The sequence below is a fragment of the Misgurnus anguillicaudatus genome, chromosome 23, assembly GCF_027580225.2.
Source record: "Misgurnus anguillicaudatus chromosome 23, ASM2758022v2, whole genome shotgun sequence".
Classification (NCBI taxonomy): domain Eukaryota; kingdom Metazoa; phylum Chordata; class Actinopteri; order Cypriniformes; family Cobitidae; genus Misgurnus; species Misgurnus anguillicaudatus.
This window is the reverse complement of record NC_073359.2, coordinates 28289003-28306014: the sequence shown is the minus strand read 5'-3', so window position 1 is coordinate 28306014 and position 17012 is coordinate 28289003. Positions and strand designations below refer to the sequence as shown.

Sequence of the window (17012 nt, the reverse complement as noted above, 5' to 3'; positions counted from 1 at the left end):
ACAAAATACTTAATTAAAGAATAATGGTTTCAATTGCGCATAATTTTGCATTACAAACGATTAGCAATCACTTCACGCAAAATTAACACGGCATGCATCACTTCACTTAATAGTTATTGGTCTCTTATCATACATATTAGCGGAATTAACCCTATCCATCTACTTTTGAAGTAAACAAATGCTTTATTTCTCATCTACAATGTCTTGTTCATTCGTCAAATGTGACCGAAAGGCTACAAGAGCCTTCATATTGTGATGTTTGCGAGCACGCCCCATCTCGCTGTTATCACGCTTTGATCTCTTTATTGAGAATTGGTCTCTGGGGCACTTAATTGGGAGTTTTAATTGGATGTCCGCCATGCTCTCTTCCTTCCCTTTTCCTCATTCAGACTCACTGGGGACTCTGATCTGGCTGCTGGTTTCCTCTGATTATCCAGCTTTAAAAATCACACACTGGCATTAGACGTCTCCCAGTTGTTCTGCCGCTACATCTGTTTCTTTTCTGAGCGTCTGCACGGTAGTTGGTTTCTTCATCTTCATGCCTTGCAGCTAGGTTTTTGCCAATCTGTGGGAGAAACTCGCACGCCGCTCAAGTCCATACATGCACATGGGCGTATATAAACCCACAGTGCTCTCGCTGTGTCTCAGCTGCCCTCCCCCCGCAGGAGTAACAGCACTGCGGATTTCGTAATTATCACTCGCATTAATATTAACGCATTAAATGCGGCATGCACCCTCGCATACAAAGGCAACACTTGGGCTGCGAATGTTTACGACTGACTGCGTTCAAAGGGGCTTCTTCAAAGATGTTTTGATATTACTGTTTATGTGCTCGAACGTAAATTGTGGCTTTGAAGCTGGTGGTTAAAACTAGCCGCATTTTAATATCACCATTATTTGAAAGTTGTCTTTTGATGCAGTAACTAATTATTTTTTAACCTTTTAAAATGAAATATATTGGTTTTAAAACTCGCATGCTTTCTCTCGCATTCTTGCTCTCATTTCAGTACCGCCTTCAACATGTTAGCATTAATAATGTATGGAAACATGGAAGATTAGAAAGCCAACCAGTTGTAGAAGCAGCCTCGATTACATCTGACTGCTGGAATGCAACATACAACAGAAAACACGCTACGTGTTGGCATTGAAAAACGATGAGATGAAGAAAAGATAGAAATCAAAGCGAGTGCGAGATAAAAAGGAAAGGATAAACTGATAGTATGGGAAAGAAAATGAATGCATGCCTCAAAAGATGGCTGTCAAATTTCGCAACCTTGCCATCTAACATATAAAGGCATGTTTAAACCATATGCATCATCTGTATTATTTTTTTATTGAGCTGTTATTTATACATCTATGTTTTTTCCTGGTTTATTATGGACATTAAAAACAAGCCTAGAATATGCTTCTTATTGCTCAATTATTCATAGGTCCTTCTGCATATTGCACAGCATTACGGTTGAAATATACGTCCCTTTCCCAGCATCTGAAGGCTTAACCAGGTGAACATGAATTAAGATTAAGAACAAGCTGTAAGAGTTTGTCACATATATGGTACAGTATATAATAAAATATGGGCTTTCGTTTTAAGGGGAGACGCTAATCTAGACATATTAGTTTTTTCAGTGTAAGGTAATCTGTCAGGGGTCTGATAGCGGTTAGGTGGGCATCTGTCGAATCTGAAATGTCAGCTCCTTAAGGTTAGCTTGGAAACAGCTGAAAGCTCTCTGCATTTACCTCATACTTAATTTGAAAGCTTATAACAGTGTTTCTCAACGTTATTCCTGGGGGCCCACTGCTCTGCACATTTTGTATGTCTCCCTTATTTAACACACCCGATTCAAATCATCAGCTCATTAGTAGAGATCACTATGAACTCAACTGAGTCTGTCAGATGGGAGATACGTCCAAATGTGCAGAGCAGTGGACCTCCAGGAACGGAGTTGAGAACCACTGGCTTATAATATCTAATAACCCTGGGTTCACACCAGCCGCGTTTGACATGTCAAATTCGCATTTACCGCATCTAGTTTGTCGCATGAACATTTTGAGTTTACTCACTTCATTTGCGCGTGAAATTCTAGTCATCGAGACATTCACGTGGAAATTTGCGTCATGGGAGGTGCTTCTGCGACTCTGCTTGCTTCCTGTAATCACGTCACTACTAAATTCCTGATTGGTTAACACGGCACGTTTTTCCGCCAAAGTTAAAATTTTTCAACTCGCGCGTTTGCCGCGGCAACACTCAATTCACACCTTTCAAGCAAACTATACACGCAAATGAGACGGAATCACGTCTACCGCGCTGCGCTAAAAACCTCCATATGCGCGTCAACACATCTTTACATTAAAAATTACTCGCACTTGACGCCTCTACCGCGTCTGGTCTGAACGCAGCATTAGTGCTTTACGTATATATTCTACGTCTACTATTTATTGAGCTATGAGATGATGATATACCGTAGTTTTTTTTCATTGCAGCAAACCGAGTTTAACCTTCCAGGACCCATATTTGGTAAAAAAGGCTGCTTTAGGACTTTTGCTCTTGTGCCAATATAAAAGAGCAACATAAATCCCAACAGACTTGTTCCTCTTGTCTGGGAACACCATGCCCGGTCTGGGCCCTCTGGTTGTGATGCTCGAGAACAGAGGCCTTCGAGTGACACGCTTTCAATTGTTTATATGTTGTCGAGTTTTCTGTCGGCATACAGGTTGACAGGAAACCCCTAGTTGACAAGCCAGCTGTCACCGGGCTCTCACTCCCACTTTATGACTAGCAGGATCTCTGGAAACTTAACGCATGCTAGGCTAGAAGAGCAGACTGATGCGGTGGCGGGTATGCGTGTAGGCATGCCATTGTGCTTTGTAGCCATCTTGGTAGGACACAAAAGAGTTATTGTCAAAGTTTAAAGTACCTCATGAGGCCGCGAGGTAGGAGGATAGTAGAGTCCTTCTGCATTGTATTGTGTCGCCGGCCATGACACAATCTCATTTACACAGCGGTTGTCGAGCACTTTTGAATGGTTGGTGTAATGTAGATGACAAAGATTTAGCAAAAAGCGATTATAATCTATTACAAAAATAGTTGTGAGCGAATTTCATTATTAATAAATTGGTCTGTGAAGTCACATGTCTCAATGTGTTGCTAATTTAATCAAATTTACTTGATATTTAGGTTGTTATCCGATTAATCGATTAATCTGAAAAAATATTGTCAGATTAATGAAAGTAATCGTTAGTTGCGGCACTATTTACGTTGTACATATTGGGGCGGTTTCCCGGACAGGGATTAGATTAGTCCTAGAATAAAATAAATGTAACCACCCCTTAAAGTTTACATGTAACATTAACAGTGAATGTCGTTTTGAAGGCCATCATTGCTCTTTTATTATTCCAAACGTATGCTTGATGTATGAACTACGGTGTATGAGCTATGTGTTGGGTTGTTAGTGTTTTTTTAGGTGGCAGCATCATGCCTCTCGTCCCTACACTCAGGTTTTCTCCAGGTTGACAAGTGTCGCTTTGTACAGTTTTAATGGTTCCTGTCAACAGCTCTTTAGATCTCGACTTGAGTGCCATGAACGCAACTACACGTGTTTGTCTCTTGCCATCTGATGTTGTTGCCATTTTTAATTAAATGGTTTACAAGCACGTTTGCTGGGTTTCCGCCCCGCGCTTGTGAAACACAGCAACCCGCAGTCGACTCCAGAGGCGGTGATGGGGGGATTAATCGCAATTTGGCTAAAACAAAGAGACGCCGTCTGAAATATTGATGAGTGTCTTCGTAATTACATGATGGGCGGATAAGTAAATAATGACGAGATCCAGCGATAAAGCCTGACTAATTATGAGTTGTGTAAAACAGTTAATTGCGAGTCTGCAGGCGTTCAGGCGGGCTAAACTCGGGGGATGTGAGCTAAACCAGCAATGGAAAGATTCGTGAAGCGTTTCTGGAAAAATGCGTGAATGTACTTGATGGTTGACTGGGAAGCAATGTTAACATACAAGATTTGTTTGCCTTGAACACTGTACTCACCGCACTTTCTTTATTTTTTCTAGATTGCAAAACGTCCAGCGTGCAGACCCCTCATCTCCAGCTTGCGGGGCCGCGGCTGTCCAGCCAGGTCAAAGGTCATCTGCAAAATGATGCCAGCCGGCCACCTGCCCTACCTGCCAACCCTGCTCTCCCTGAGTGCCCTGCTGCTGTCCCCGCTGCTCACCGGCTCTCTGGCCTTATGTAAGCTCGAACTTAGCCTAAACTTAAGCTCAAGATAAAGGTTTTAACGCCTCGAGAGACATGGAGAGAGAGATCGTAGTAGTTTGGAATATTTACTCTCCTCAAGCGTATATCTCTTCATCAAACAGGATCGGGGCCCTCGTTGGCGTCTTTTAATTTTCAAGGCTTGAAGTCTGGATTTGTTCTGCACCATTTCACCCCTAAGATGGATTTAGAAACGCATTAGGAAAACAAAACCAAAGAGTTGAGTGAAGTTAAGATATGAGAGCGCAAGTAAGCCTCCCTGGTCCTTTCAGCCCGATAAAATAGGTGTAATGCAGGAGAATAGGCCAGGCTTAGATACAGCACAGCTTTGTTTGTCTGACATTGTTCTGTTTATCTTTTTCTTGGTTTTAAAGAACGACCCTGAAGAGAAAATCAAATGAATGTCTGATGTCTATTTCAAATATTGGATTTAGTTTGTAAGCATTCTTATGCAATAGCATTAAAACACTTTTTAAATCGAAGCATGTGACTTATTCTCAGTGCTTTCCGGGCGTTAACAAGACCTCTCTTGTGATTTCGACCAATGCGCACTGCTTTTCCTATTTTAAGTAAAGGGTATTAAATCTCTCACTATCAATCCATCAATCTCTATTTTTTTAATTATGGTTGTCACACTTCCAAGCTCTTACTGTATTTTTATCTTTATTTAGAAGCTAGCGTGATTGTGGATGTTTACCAGGCAGTGCATATCGCCCCTCTCGGTCTCAAAGCTCTAATCACTACACACCCCCTATCCCCCAAACCCCTGGCCACCAAATCCCGCACCCCCTCCTCTTCACGGAGACGTCTGATTGGCTCGGATGTTGTTTATTGTATTCTCAGTCTCCGATCTCTAATTACTGTCTCGTCACGTTGGCGTACAGCACAGCTGGCTAGGGACGAAGGTTTTCTTGTGCCGCTTTGGATATTTGTTTTCTGACGAAAGCTTCTCGCTACTGTTGGGTGCGGTTGAGTCAACATGAAAACGCAAACGGGTTTCGTAATTTGACCTTCAAAACTTTTTGTGTCGTTTTGAAATGCGTTAAGCGTATCCCACACATTGTTTCTTGAATCTATTGACTTTTTTTATAATTGCAATAACCTTCGATATTAGCGTTGCATTGAATGCTATTGAATTAACTATTGCCGAGATATATGAATAGCTGCATTACCTTCAGCTGTAGTTGAAAAAAATGAAGATTATTTTATAAGGTAGAGCAAGATATTAGATTCAGACAAAAGAATTCAAAGACAAACATTCATTTTTTTGGAATAATGTGCAGCGATAAATATCTGGGTATAAAGCGAACATGTTTTAGAAAAGTAAATAGGGTCACTTTATGTTGACTTTAAACTTGACCCCTCCCAGACTTTCTGAACCTCTCTTTGTTTACATATATAACCTGCCCAATGGTGTCACACCCCCACCCAGATGCACACAAAAAGTGCAGGTGGGCTTGCGGTTGCTCTCTTATACACAGCTGCACACACACACACTAGCTCGCTCGCTCTCTCTCTCTCACCCAGGCTTTTATTTCGACATACACAAAGCCAGTAGATGTCACCTTTCTGTGCGCTTGCCAATTGCATGATGTCATCCATTTCGCCTCGCTCTCTCTCTGCCTCGCTCGCTCGTGCACTCTTCTCTGCACTCATAAATCAACATGTGGAGGAGACATTTTTAATCAAAAAGAAAAAAGCTTTGAATAAATCTTTGCTGCTGGTAATAAAGCTTTAGGCTTGTTTGTGTGCGTCGAATGTCCAGCTCTTCACATTAACAGGATTAGCTTTCGACCTGCACACACACGCTCTCCGTCCCCACTATAGGACAATATAGAAAAAATGCCATTGGATGAATTTACAGCTAGCATTAGCTGTGGTTTATTTCGGACTTGAATCAAGATTGGTGATATATGGATATTTTGCCCAGATTGATTAAAGTGGTGGATATTTTGATTATGTCAGCAAAAATGGTCAAACTTTTAGCATGTATGCATATTAACACGTATGAACTCTTTATTGTTAATAGTTTTCATATTTTTAGAAGTAACACTCAAGACAGATTTTCTTTAATGTTTGCTTAAAGTTATCTATAAAAAAATGGATATTTAAATTTTCCTACAAAAACATTTGTTCCAAAAAGAGCTGTCATGACATCAGATTTTCGCTACACAATTATCGTGGCCAAAATAGCGCATAATCTCGATAAGTAATGCGCTATTTCCCCCCATTTATAAATAAATAGTAATATCATTCAGATTCATCTCTAGTATTGTTTATTTTGTTTTATTCATTTTATTTTTTTAGCCAATTAATTATACTCAAAATCAGTGGTTCTCAAACCTTTTGGCATGCGCCCCCCCTCAAAAGAAAATTCATGACATTAATTTTTTTTTTTTCGAATTTCAATTATATGGTTAATAAAACAATATATTAAATACAGTGTAATGCTGTTAGTTTCCTTCTTTTTCTGATGTATAATTTCACAGAATATATGATAAATTCTGCCCTGTCTCACAAGGTTTCGTGATAGTATCTCGAAATTTCCGTGTTTTTTCGTCATTGTATAATGAATTCCTGTTTTCGTGTGATTATCACGTATTGGTAACTTAACTGCTTTTTCCTGTTTATAAACCATTGTCGCTTCGGTTTAGGGTTAGATTTGGTGCTTGCATTAGAATGTCACTTTATATATTGGTTTATACTATTTTTTCAGATTTATTTTTTTATATGTCGCCTGGCGAGTTGGGTTTGGGTAGGGATATCATTTTATGTAAATCTAACCCTTAACGAAGGGACAATAGTAAGAAAATTTGACAAAACAGTTGAGTAATTTGTTATACGATCAGGAAAAAACGCGGAAATTTGTTTTTACGAATTTTGTGATTATATAACGAAATTTTGTGAGACTGGGCTGGATAAATTAATATAGTCAATAAAATGTCATGTGGCCCTGGTGCCTTCCCAGGTGGCCACGCCCCCCCCCCAGTTTGAGAACTCCTCACACTGTAAAAAAAATCTACTTAAAAATATTAGTTAACTCAAACAAGTTGTCAACTAATATTTTTAAGTTGAATTTACTCAAAATATTTACTCTAAGGCAACCAGGTTACGTACTTTTTTTAACAGTGCATAAGACAAAGTTTAAAAAGGCTGCTGAATTACTTACAATATTATCATATGTGTAGTATTAACGCAATATCGATAGTCATGATTTTTTACATCACGTTATTGACAATACTGAAATACTGGCTGCGTCCGAAAGCTCTAAAATGCTGCCTTCGGAGGCAGAATTCCAAGGCAGGAAGGCATCAAGGCACGTGCAAATTCAATGTTTTGGTTTACTTCCTGTCTCCTGAGATCGACCTTCATCGTCTTGTCTCACAATTCTATGCATGGGCATGTACAGGGTACGTGATAGGTTGAACCTGGTCGAGTAAAAAAATAAATAAAATTGCGGCCAAGAAAGCGGCTGGACACAAATTTAGTGTAAATAGAGTTTTATTTTTACTTTTTGATTAGATTTCTAGAGAGAAATTATTATTGTAAATTTCAAACAGAATTCCATTTCGCTGCCTATTAAAGATGTCCCAATGCGTTTCCCAGAGCTGCCTTAATGACGCTGAAGTTATTGCCTTATGAGGCAGTGAGGCAACAAGTCTAAGCTTTCAGACGTAGCCATAGTGACACCCTTAATTCAAAAATTACTTTACAAAATATTTTAGACATAAACTTATGTTATGTATCACAATCTGTTTCACTTATTTAAAATGTATTATCGTTGGATCACTAATATGATCTTCTTCCGGTCACACTATACCACTATACCGCTTTCTACATCAATTTTGTCTCCTTTAAACAATCTGATGCGGAATCGGATAACCATCCACAAACCATCCACATCCACCAATCCTCAGACACCCACAAGGTCTAAAAACAGTCCGTTCAGCTCTGGCGTGTCTGTTTAACCACACAACACCCGATCGCAACCTCTCACAACCCGGCCCGAAAAACCCCCTAATGACCAGACACCCCATTCTGCGGTGTGCCGGCTGGACGAAAATATCCCACCTCGAAATGTACTCCGCAATCTCCACAATACAGTTTGTTATGCTGCGGTTGCCAGAAGCACCATATAAAAAGTTAACTTTGTGTTTTCGTTAGCTCTGAATATTATTGCTCAACAACACAGTCTCTGTTTTTCCTCGAATCTACGGTTTGCGTGCAAGAGGCACAACAGCACAATGATTTCCTGTGACCGTAACTATGTTAAGAATAACGGCATAGGCTGCGAACAGTCTGTTTTTTGTTGTTTCTCGGAATGATGTTTTCTCTGCGCTTGTTACATTGTGATATTTTGGGAAGTCGAACTGCACAGCGTCGAACCCAGCTCCTCACGTTTGATTGACTCGGGCAGAAAGCGACTGGAGCGATTTCAATAATTTCTCTCTCCTTTGAAGTCACTGATTTCAGGCTCCTGAAGGGAAAGTTCCTCTCCTCTCACGTCTCTTTTAAGTTATCAGCTAAAAGGCTTGAACGTCCCTTATTACCTGCCGCATACGGTCCTGCATTTTAACCTTCCTAACCGAGCTTGGCTGCCAAAATAAATCTGTGATCTTGTGTGCAGCTCCAAGCAGATAAGGTGAGCGAGATTATGAGAGGTTGTTGCTGTATTTCTTCATTTCAGACCTCGAGTTTCTTTCTTCTGTGGAACATGAATGGAGATGTTTTGGAGAATGGTTAAGCCGGTTTTTCTCACACACTGAATGCATGCAGTAACCACAGGCTATCAGACTCTGAAATGATGAAAAGCAGCATCATAGTTTAAGACGTTATGTAATATGAGTAAATAACAGCATGAAATTTGGTCTTTTTTTCCCATCGCATGTCTTCAGAATACTTATGGACCTCATTTATGGTATTTTAATGGTGCCGTTTGTATCCTTTTTGGAGACGGACAGCCGGTGGTCTGTGTTTGCTTTATTGTTTTGGAAAACAAGAGCAGCTTTGACATTCATTAAAACTTCTTGCTTCGTGTTCAACAGAGGAAAGAAAGTTGTATGGCTTTGGCCGGCAACTGATATTTAATTTTTGCGTGAACTATGTCTTATGGATCCTTTAAAGGGGCTATAGCATGAAAATCTGACTATAATTGGGTCTCCATTGCTACTATCAACCTAGAAAACATTGAAAAGAAGAACTCAGTAACTTCGTTTTGGTAAACCATTTTCTTCAAGCATGTGAAAAATTAGGTTGTTCAGATTTTGCCTGTTTTGTGATGTAGAAAGCAAGTCAAATTACAATAATAATGTCCCTTAATCTGCACTATCCAACCACAGCACAGCGATTTAGTGCAGAGAGAAGAGAGAGAAAAAAAATAATTGACAGCACAATTGAGTGTCAATTTCAACAAACCACCCTCATTGCGATCAGTATTTGCATTTTATCAGCTCATTTGCATTTTAAAGGACACACCCAAAAACACTCATACCTACAAAGACTGAGTTTTAACATGATATAATAAATTATCTATATGGTATTTTGAGCTAAAACTTCACATACGAACTCTGGGGACACCATAGACTTATTTTACATCTTTTAAAAAATTTGCATAATATGACCCCTTTAAATCCCTTTAAAAGTTATATCGCATTATAGTGGTGTCCCAAATTTTTTTGGGTTCAATATTTTGGGTTCACTTGCCTGAACTATGTCTTATAGATCCTTTAAAGGGGCCATAGCATGAAAATCTGACTTATTCTATGTTTAAGTGCTATAATTGGGTCTCCAGTGCTACTATTAACCTAGAAAACGTGAAAAAGAACAACTCAGTAACTTAGTTTTGGTAAACCATTCTTTGCAAGCATGTTAAAAATTAGGTCGTTCAGATTTTGCCTATTTTGTGATGTAGATAGGAAATCAAATTACAATAATACCGCCCCTTAATCTGCACTATCCAATCACGGCACTGCAATTTAGTGCAGAGAGAAAGAGAGAAAAAAATATTGACAGCACAATTGAGTTTCAATTTCAACAAATCACCACCATTGCGATCAGTATTTGCATTTTATCAGCTCATTTGCATTTTAAAGGACACATCCAAAACAGTGCATTTTTGCTCACACCTACAAAGTGTCAGATTTAATATGATATAATAAATTATCTGTGTGGTATTTTGAGCTAAAACTTCACATATGTACTCTGGGGACACCAAAGACTTATTTTACATCTTTTAAAAAATTTGCATAATATGACCCCTTTAAATCCCTTTAAAAGTTATATCGCATTATAGTGGTGTGCGTAATTTTTTTGGGTTTAATACTTTGTGTTCACTGACGGACTAAAGCATTTGCCAAATGCCTAAATGTAAATATTGATGCCTTCTCCTGTAGTCGATCTGTTGTTGATCGTTTTGACCAGCAGATGGCACCGCAGTGGACAGTGTCACCCTACTGTACACACACACACACACACACACAGTTTTCTAGGTCAGCTTAATCACAAAGCAGATTGGCAGGCTCAGATTTTGTGAATGTCAAAAATGATTATTGCATGTCACCTTTGTGATTTTCATTACTTTGTGATCTCTGCTAAGATGAGGTTTGTTATGAGTCCCGTCATTCGCTGATAGATTGAAGCACATTTTTTAAATGACAAAGGACGGGCACAACACGAATAGTAAGCCAAATTCATAACTGTATATCTATTTATGCTTTTAATAGACATTAAACACTCGCTGTATATATTATACTAGCTCAATACTTAATATTTACACTGGCTTTCCTAGCTCAACTTTTCGCAGTTGACATTATCATAATCTGAATGCTGAAAAATGGCATTTTCTCCTAAATGCCAGTTTCAGATTTTTATCCTCTTTTCCGCCCTCCACGAGCGCTTCAGCAGGTGTCTGTTTTATGAAGCACAGCGATCGCCCGGGGGGCGGCAAGTAATCGCGTTAGATGGTCGCAATTTCGTCCTTCTTTCAGTCGACGGCTATTTCAAAAGCGGTCGTGTTGTTAAACTTAATTTCGTAAAGCTCTCGATAGACCTCGACTTACACTGCACCTGTTAACAGTTTCTTCTGCAGGGCTTTTCCAGACACAATAGGACTCATTGGAGTCAATTGGAAGCTATTAGAGCGGGCAGTGATTGCAGTGATATGATGGGAGAATTGTGGGTAGACGACACAAACATCAGGGCAAATAAAGTAAGACTTCCTGTTTTCAGTAGTTCACTGCCCACATGGAGACGTCATTGCTATGAGCTTGATTTTTTATTTGAGTCATCAACTTTATGTTTTAGATTTCCATTAACTCGCCATTTAATTTTACGTTGAGATAAATAGATTAGGTATAATTAAATGAATTAAAGGGACATTCCACTTTTTTTGAAAATATGCTAATTTTCCAGCTCCCCTAGAGTTAAACATTTGATTCATACCGTTTTGGAATCCATTCAGCTGATCTCCTGGTCTGGCTCTTTAGCTTTTAGCATAGCTTAGCATAATCCATTGAATCTGATTAGACCATTAGCATTGCGCTAAAAATTAAGTGTTTCAATATTTTTCCTATTTAAAACTTCTTCTGTAGTTACATCGTGTACTAAGGCTGACAGAAAATGAAAAGTTGCGATTTTCTAGGCAGATATGGTTAGGACTATACTCTCATTCTGGCGTAATAATCAAGGACTTTGCTGATGTAACACGGCTGCAGCAGGCGTAGTGATATTACGCACTGCCCGAAAATACTCCCCTGCCATTGAAAGTAACCAAGGGGTCTATTTTCGGTCAGTGCGTAATATCACTACGCCTGCTGCAGCCATGTAACACGATGTAACAACACAAGATTCAAGTTTTAAATAGGAAAATATCGAAACTCTTTGGTAATTTTTAGCGCGATGCTAATGGTCTAATCAGATTCAATGGATTGTGCTAAGCTATGCTAAAAGTGCTAGCGCCAGACCCGGAGATTAGCTGAATGGATTTCAAAACTGTAAGAATCAAATGTTTAAACTCTAGGGGAGCTGAAAAATTAGCATATTTTCAAAAAAAAGTGGAGTGTCCCTTTAAGTTAGCTTATAGATAATTATTAATTATTTTTGATTAATATAGAGCTACTAAAATATTTGACTTGTGTTGGCTTTGGCTGTATAGTCGTAAAACGTCTCCATCGTTCATCCTCATGCTCTCCTAGCAGGATCGCTCGTTTTTCCTCGGCTTGTGATTAAGCTTTCACAGCAGTCGGCTAGTCGGCGCCTGGAGCGAGAGGTGCTAGAGGTACAATGGAGACAACAATGAGAAATGCACAGACAGGCGGAGGCAAGAGGAAAGGTCCGTACGTTTCCATAGCAATGGCCCAGTCTGGAGAGAGTATAGTGTGATTTGTTGTCCGATAGGCATGTTTGGTTTTGTGCAGGAGGTGAGAGAGGGATCCAGGAAAAAGGATGAACTACGGTTGGTGGAGGCAGTAAGGGTCGCCCTAACAAGGTTCTAGCCTGCCCCGCTGGGTGAGAACTCAAAGCCACAAATCTCTGTGCTCAAACAGGCGTAGCTAAACCCAGGACAGTTTTTTCCTCTAGTAGACAAAAAAAGTCCTTTCTGTATGACTTCCAAGGTTGATGCTGGATGTAAATGTTCTTTTTAACCCCGATGCTTGCCTTTTTCAAATTATGCCCACTTAGGACATTACCTCTGAAAGGGCCAATTACGAGCCAAAATCTAAGATAAAATGTGAATGAGACCTTTTTGCCCTCTCATCCAACCCTCAATCCGAAGCTGAAAGGTGCCTATTTTATAACAAGATGGGTGGTAAGAGACGCTTTCGCCCATCTGCTAAAACGGCACAGTCGGGTTGCAGTTTTCTTCCCGAATTTTTCTAATTTTCCACGTAATGGAGATCTTTTTATAAGCCCCAAAAGGTTTTTCCGTTGATTATGGTGTTAGTCATCTAACCGCATCCATCACCCCAAGCCACCCATTATCTGTGCACGAGAGATTCTCGCCAAATGGAGGCGTCGGAAACGTACAGCTTTTATCGCAGGGGAAAACGCATCAAGCATCTAAATGGAGATAATGGATGTAGAAAATAACAGCTACTTTCTAACCCTTAAATGTTTACTGTAGTTTCTTCGTAGCGCCCCGAGCACCACATGAACTCATAAACCTGGTGTCTGTGCTCGTAATTCAGAAGGTCAGAAACATTTAAACGCTTTGTCCGGTAGATTCGTAAAGTAAAACACTATGCACTTTTTACAGAATATTATTTTTCGATTAATGTATAAAATTTTATAAGATAACAGCATGAAGAATTTGTGCATATAGTGGTGGTTTCCCGGACAGGGTTTATCCTAGTCCCAGACTAAAATGCTATTTATAAACAGGTTGTACTGATGTATCTTAACATATATCCGTGCCATTGTTTTGTACCTTTAAATGTCCTAATATAACTAAGGCATAGTCCTGGATTAATCTAAACCCTGAAACTGGCACATAATGTTTTTTTTTCACGTTTTGCGTACTGTAAACACGTGGTCTACCCAATGATATATTTTAGACTATTGTCAGCTCGGCACGTAACGTACCTCTGAAATAGCGGAAAGGTTAATTGTTCGAGCGAATCCCTTTGTCTTCTGAAGGACCTCGGTCCATCAAAACCTCTCTGCTATGCTTACGAGCCTCACATTCGTTGCTGTCAAAATCTTGTCAGGAAATCCATAACTGGCCACGATGTAGGCTGTCCTCTCTCCTGTAGTGTCTGCCGTAGTGTATTTCGCCCATGGTAATCATGGCCAAAGTGTCGATTTTGTGCCGGACGATTATGGCTGTTATAGATAGTTGTGATATACAGCATCCACAGGATATTCAATGCAAAAAATGCATATCTTGCGTACTATTTGTGTCTTGTTTTTCAGTATAAATATAAAAAATAGAGCTCATATGCAAAAGCTGCTAAACGCCACCTTCATCAAAAATGAGATAATGATATTAACCGAATGCTCTCGACACGTACTATACGTACGTTCATTCAGAAATACCGTTTTTTGGCAGAATCTATTAAAAAAAAAATAATAAGAAATCATGCTAGGTGCGTGTACACCAAAGCGTTTAAACGCGTCTAAAGATGGCAGGCGGACACTGACTGTTTTTTCAGCTAAGGTTGCTATGATACTTCTGCTTTGTTAATCAGTTCTTGAATGATGCGCCGATCGGTTGTTGTGATATTTATCCTGCCCCTTCTCAACTGTGATTGGACGGCCGCCAGTGCAGAAAACAAGTTTCTGCCGTTTTTGAAAAGTGCGGCACTTGCGTTGAAAACAATTGAAAACATGCGCCGGCCAATAGCATAAACGCCTTGGTGTTAACGCCCCCTTAGTGGGTTTTGCATTTGAGTTCTTTTTACATTTTTACTTGAGAAGCCAAACGACCTAAACTATTTAGTTGTGTAATCTCGATTTTTTCAGAATTTTTATAGATTCATGCTGGAAATCAAGACCAAAAAAAAACCTTTGACATTCATTTGCAAATAGGAGTCAGCACTTAGCAGTTCGGGTGGGCCGCCTAAGAAAGGAAACCCTACCGCCTTAACTAGGTAGTCCAAAAAAAAATTGTTCAGAGAATTGTGAGCGGGCACGCGCGCCACAAGGCCGAAATGAGAAAGACTTGGTCCGGACCGTCACTGTCACGAGGATAAATAGCTAGGTTTCACATGCCTGTTGATGTTATGTAATTGTTGAGCGCTTTTGCTTAAGTTATTAATGTGTATTAAAACCACCCTAATAAACAAATTTTCTGCGGGACACCTTGGGAGTGCTTGTTAATAACATGTGATGTGCCCCTATATCTCTGTATTATGTCACAATGCTGTAAAACACGGGGGCTCTTTAAAAACCTCACGGGAGCCGTTTCATGGGACATAAAGATCAAAGAATTACGTTAGATACTTTTTTGCTATTCCAAATAATTATAACTCATGCCACCTGAAGGGCTAAACCTGTGCATATTCGTCCCCGTCTTCATTGAATATGTGTTCTTAAAGCTAAAGCTTTCTTATCTTCTAATTTATAATAAAACGACCCCAGGCTCTCTGAATCTTTCCTTCATGTGTGTTTACTTGTACCCGCTGAACCAGACGCTTACCCACAGCCAATTAATAATTAATTTGCCTCGCTCACTTGCCCGTTTGATGATCTCCCCACATCTGTGTGCTTTTTGTATTTTACCACGTTTCCCCAGACAGTTTCTTCTCATTGTCTTGTTGTCGAGCTTGACCTCCTGTAGCACCATGAAGGAAAAAAGCAGAGCAGCTGGACGCAGTGGTACAGAAGAAAGCGACATGATAATTTGATGAGATGAGAACAAACTGTGCTTGGTTGAGAAGAAAATGTATAGCATAATCCACAAAGAATGGGCACAAACTGGCACCCCTTGGTCTAGGGCTAGGTCACCACGGTTTGTTCTTTCTGGAAACGAATGATCTAGCGTCTATCGACTGTCATCCCCAATGGTCTCCTGGATATCATTAGCTCACATCTGCCACGGCTTACCAGAGACGTGCGTTGAGTTTCCGATGCTTCCTGTGACAAGGGACTTTCGAATCAAGACAGAATCTGTAGTGCTTTATTATTCATAGCGCAATAAATTATTCATGCCGGCGTCAACGTGCCAGCGCGCACATTGTCTGTGGTGTAATTACCGGCGTGTTGATACATAGTCACTTCCCGTTCGCACAAGCCGTTTCGGAGCGCAGACCCGTGGTCGCCCGGGTTTCTCGTCCATCTCTATTTCTCTCGCAGGAATCGAAATGGCTCCCCATTATCTAGATGAAGAATTTACTAGCATGTCCCAGCACTAGTTTGATGCTGTTTTATGGATGAATGCACTGGAAGTAGCTGATTAAATTGCATGTACGTGGGTGTGCATGCAATCACATGGCGATTTGATTCGATTGATTTGCTGTTACGACAGTCATGTGTTGAGTTTTGTTAGGTTAACTTTACCTGCACTGAATATGGCTTGGAATAGCATGTTAGCTTACTGTGCTTATACTTTATAGTATTTATTTCATAGCAATATATAGTATGTTGATTGTAGTATGCACAATTTGTCCGTATACTTTGCCCAAATCTGCTAACTGCCACAGTGTATCCCACAATGCAATGGACTCGACCTGAGCGCCAATTAACAGTGTGATTAACAAAACTCAAGCGAGTTTAACATTTGTTTATTGACACATTATTTCAGAAAATACTTATGCAAAATTTACTCATGCAAATAACCTCTTTATTTTTGTTAATTGTGTACCATTTGACTTTTTATTAACAATAAAGTAGCATATTCCCATTTCAAGTATTTATTGTGTCATACTGTTTATTTGCCTATACCAGTGGTTCTCAAACAGTGGTCATCTTTTCGAAAGAAACTCATGACATTAAACAATCTCAGTTTTATGGGGTGTACAAACCAAACGCAAATTTAACGATTTGCGCAATTAAATTGAATACAAAGTCAATGCAAAGAAGTGAACTTGCGCAGGGCGATGCAAATTACGCGAATTGGGCAGTGTGATTGTGGCAAAAACACGTGCTATTTGCCTCAAATGCGTCTTCGCGCAAATAAAATTTTTTTAACTTAAGCCGAAAATTTGAATCCCGCGAGTGAGGAACGCGATGCTTCGTGTTTGGTTGTGTACGCAGCATTAGAAATTTAATTAAACAAAACATATTAAACAATACAATGTAGTGCGGTTAGTAGTAA

General features: G+C 39.7%; 1 protein-coding gene across 1 annotated transcript in view; it reads left to right on the top strand.

Annotated features, from left to right (window-relative positions):
* ptprsa (protein tyrosine phosphatase receptor type Sa) overlaps window positions 1–17012 on the top strand; it is a 240010-nt gene that overhangs the window by 92955 nt on the left and 130043 nt on the right. Inside the window, exon 3 of the mRNA XM_055217681.2 lies at window positions 4060–4237. Within this exon, the coding sequence (XP_055073656.2) occupies window positions 4144–4237 (94 nt within the window). The 5' untranslated portion in view covers window positions 4060–4143. The remainder of the gene's footprint in view (window positions 1–4059; window positions 4238–17012) is intronic.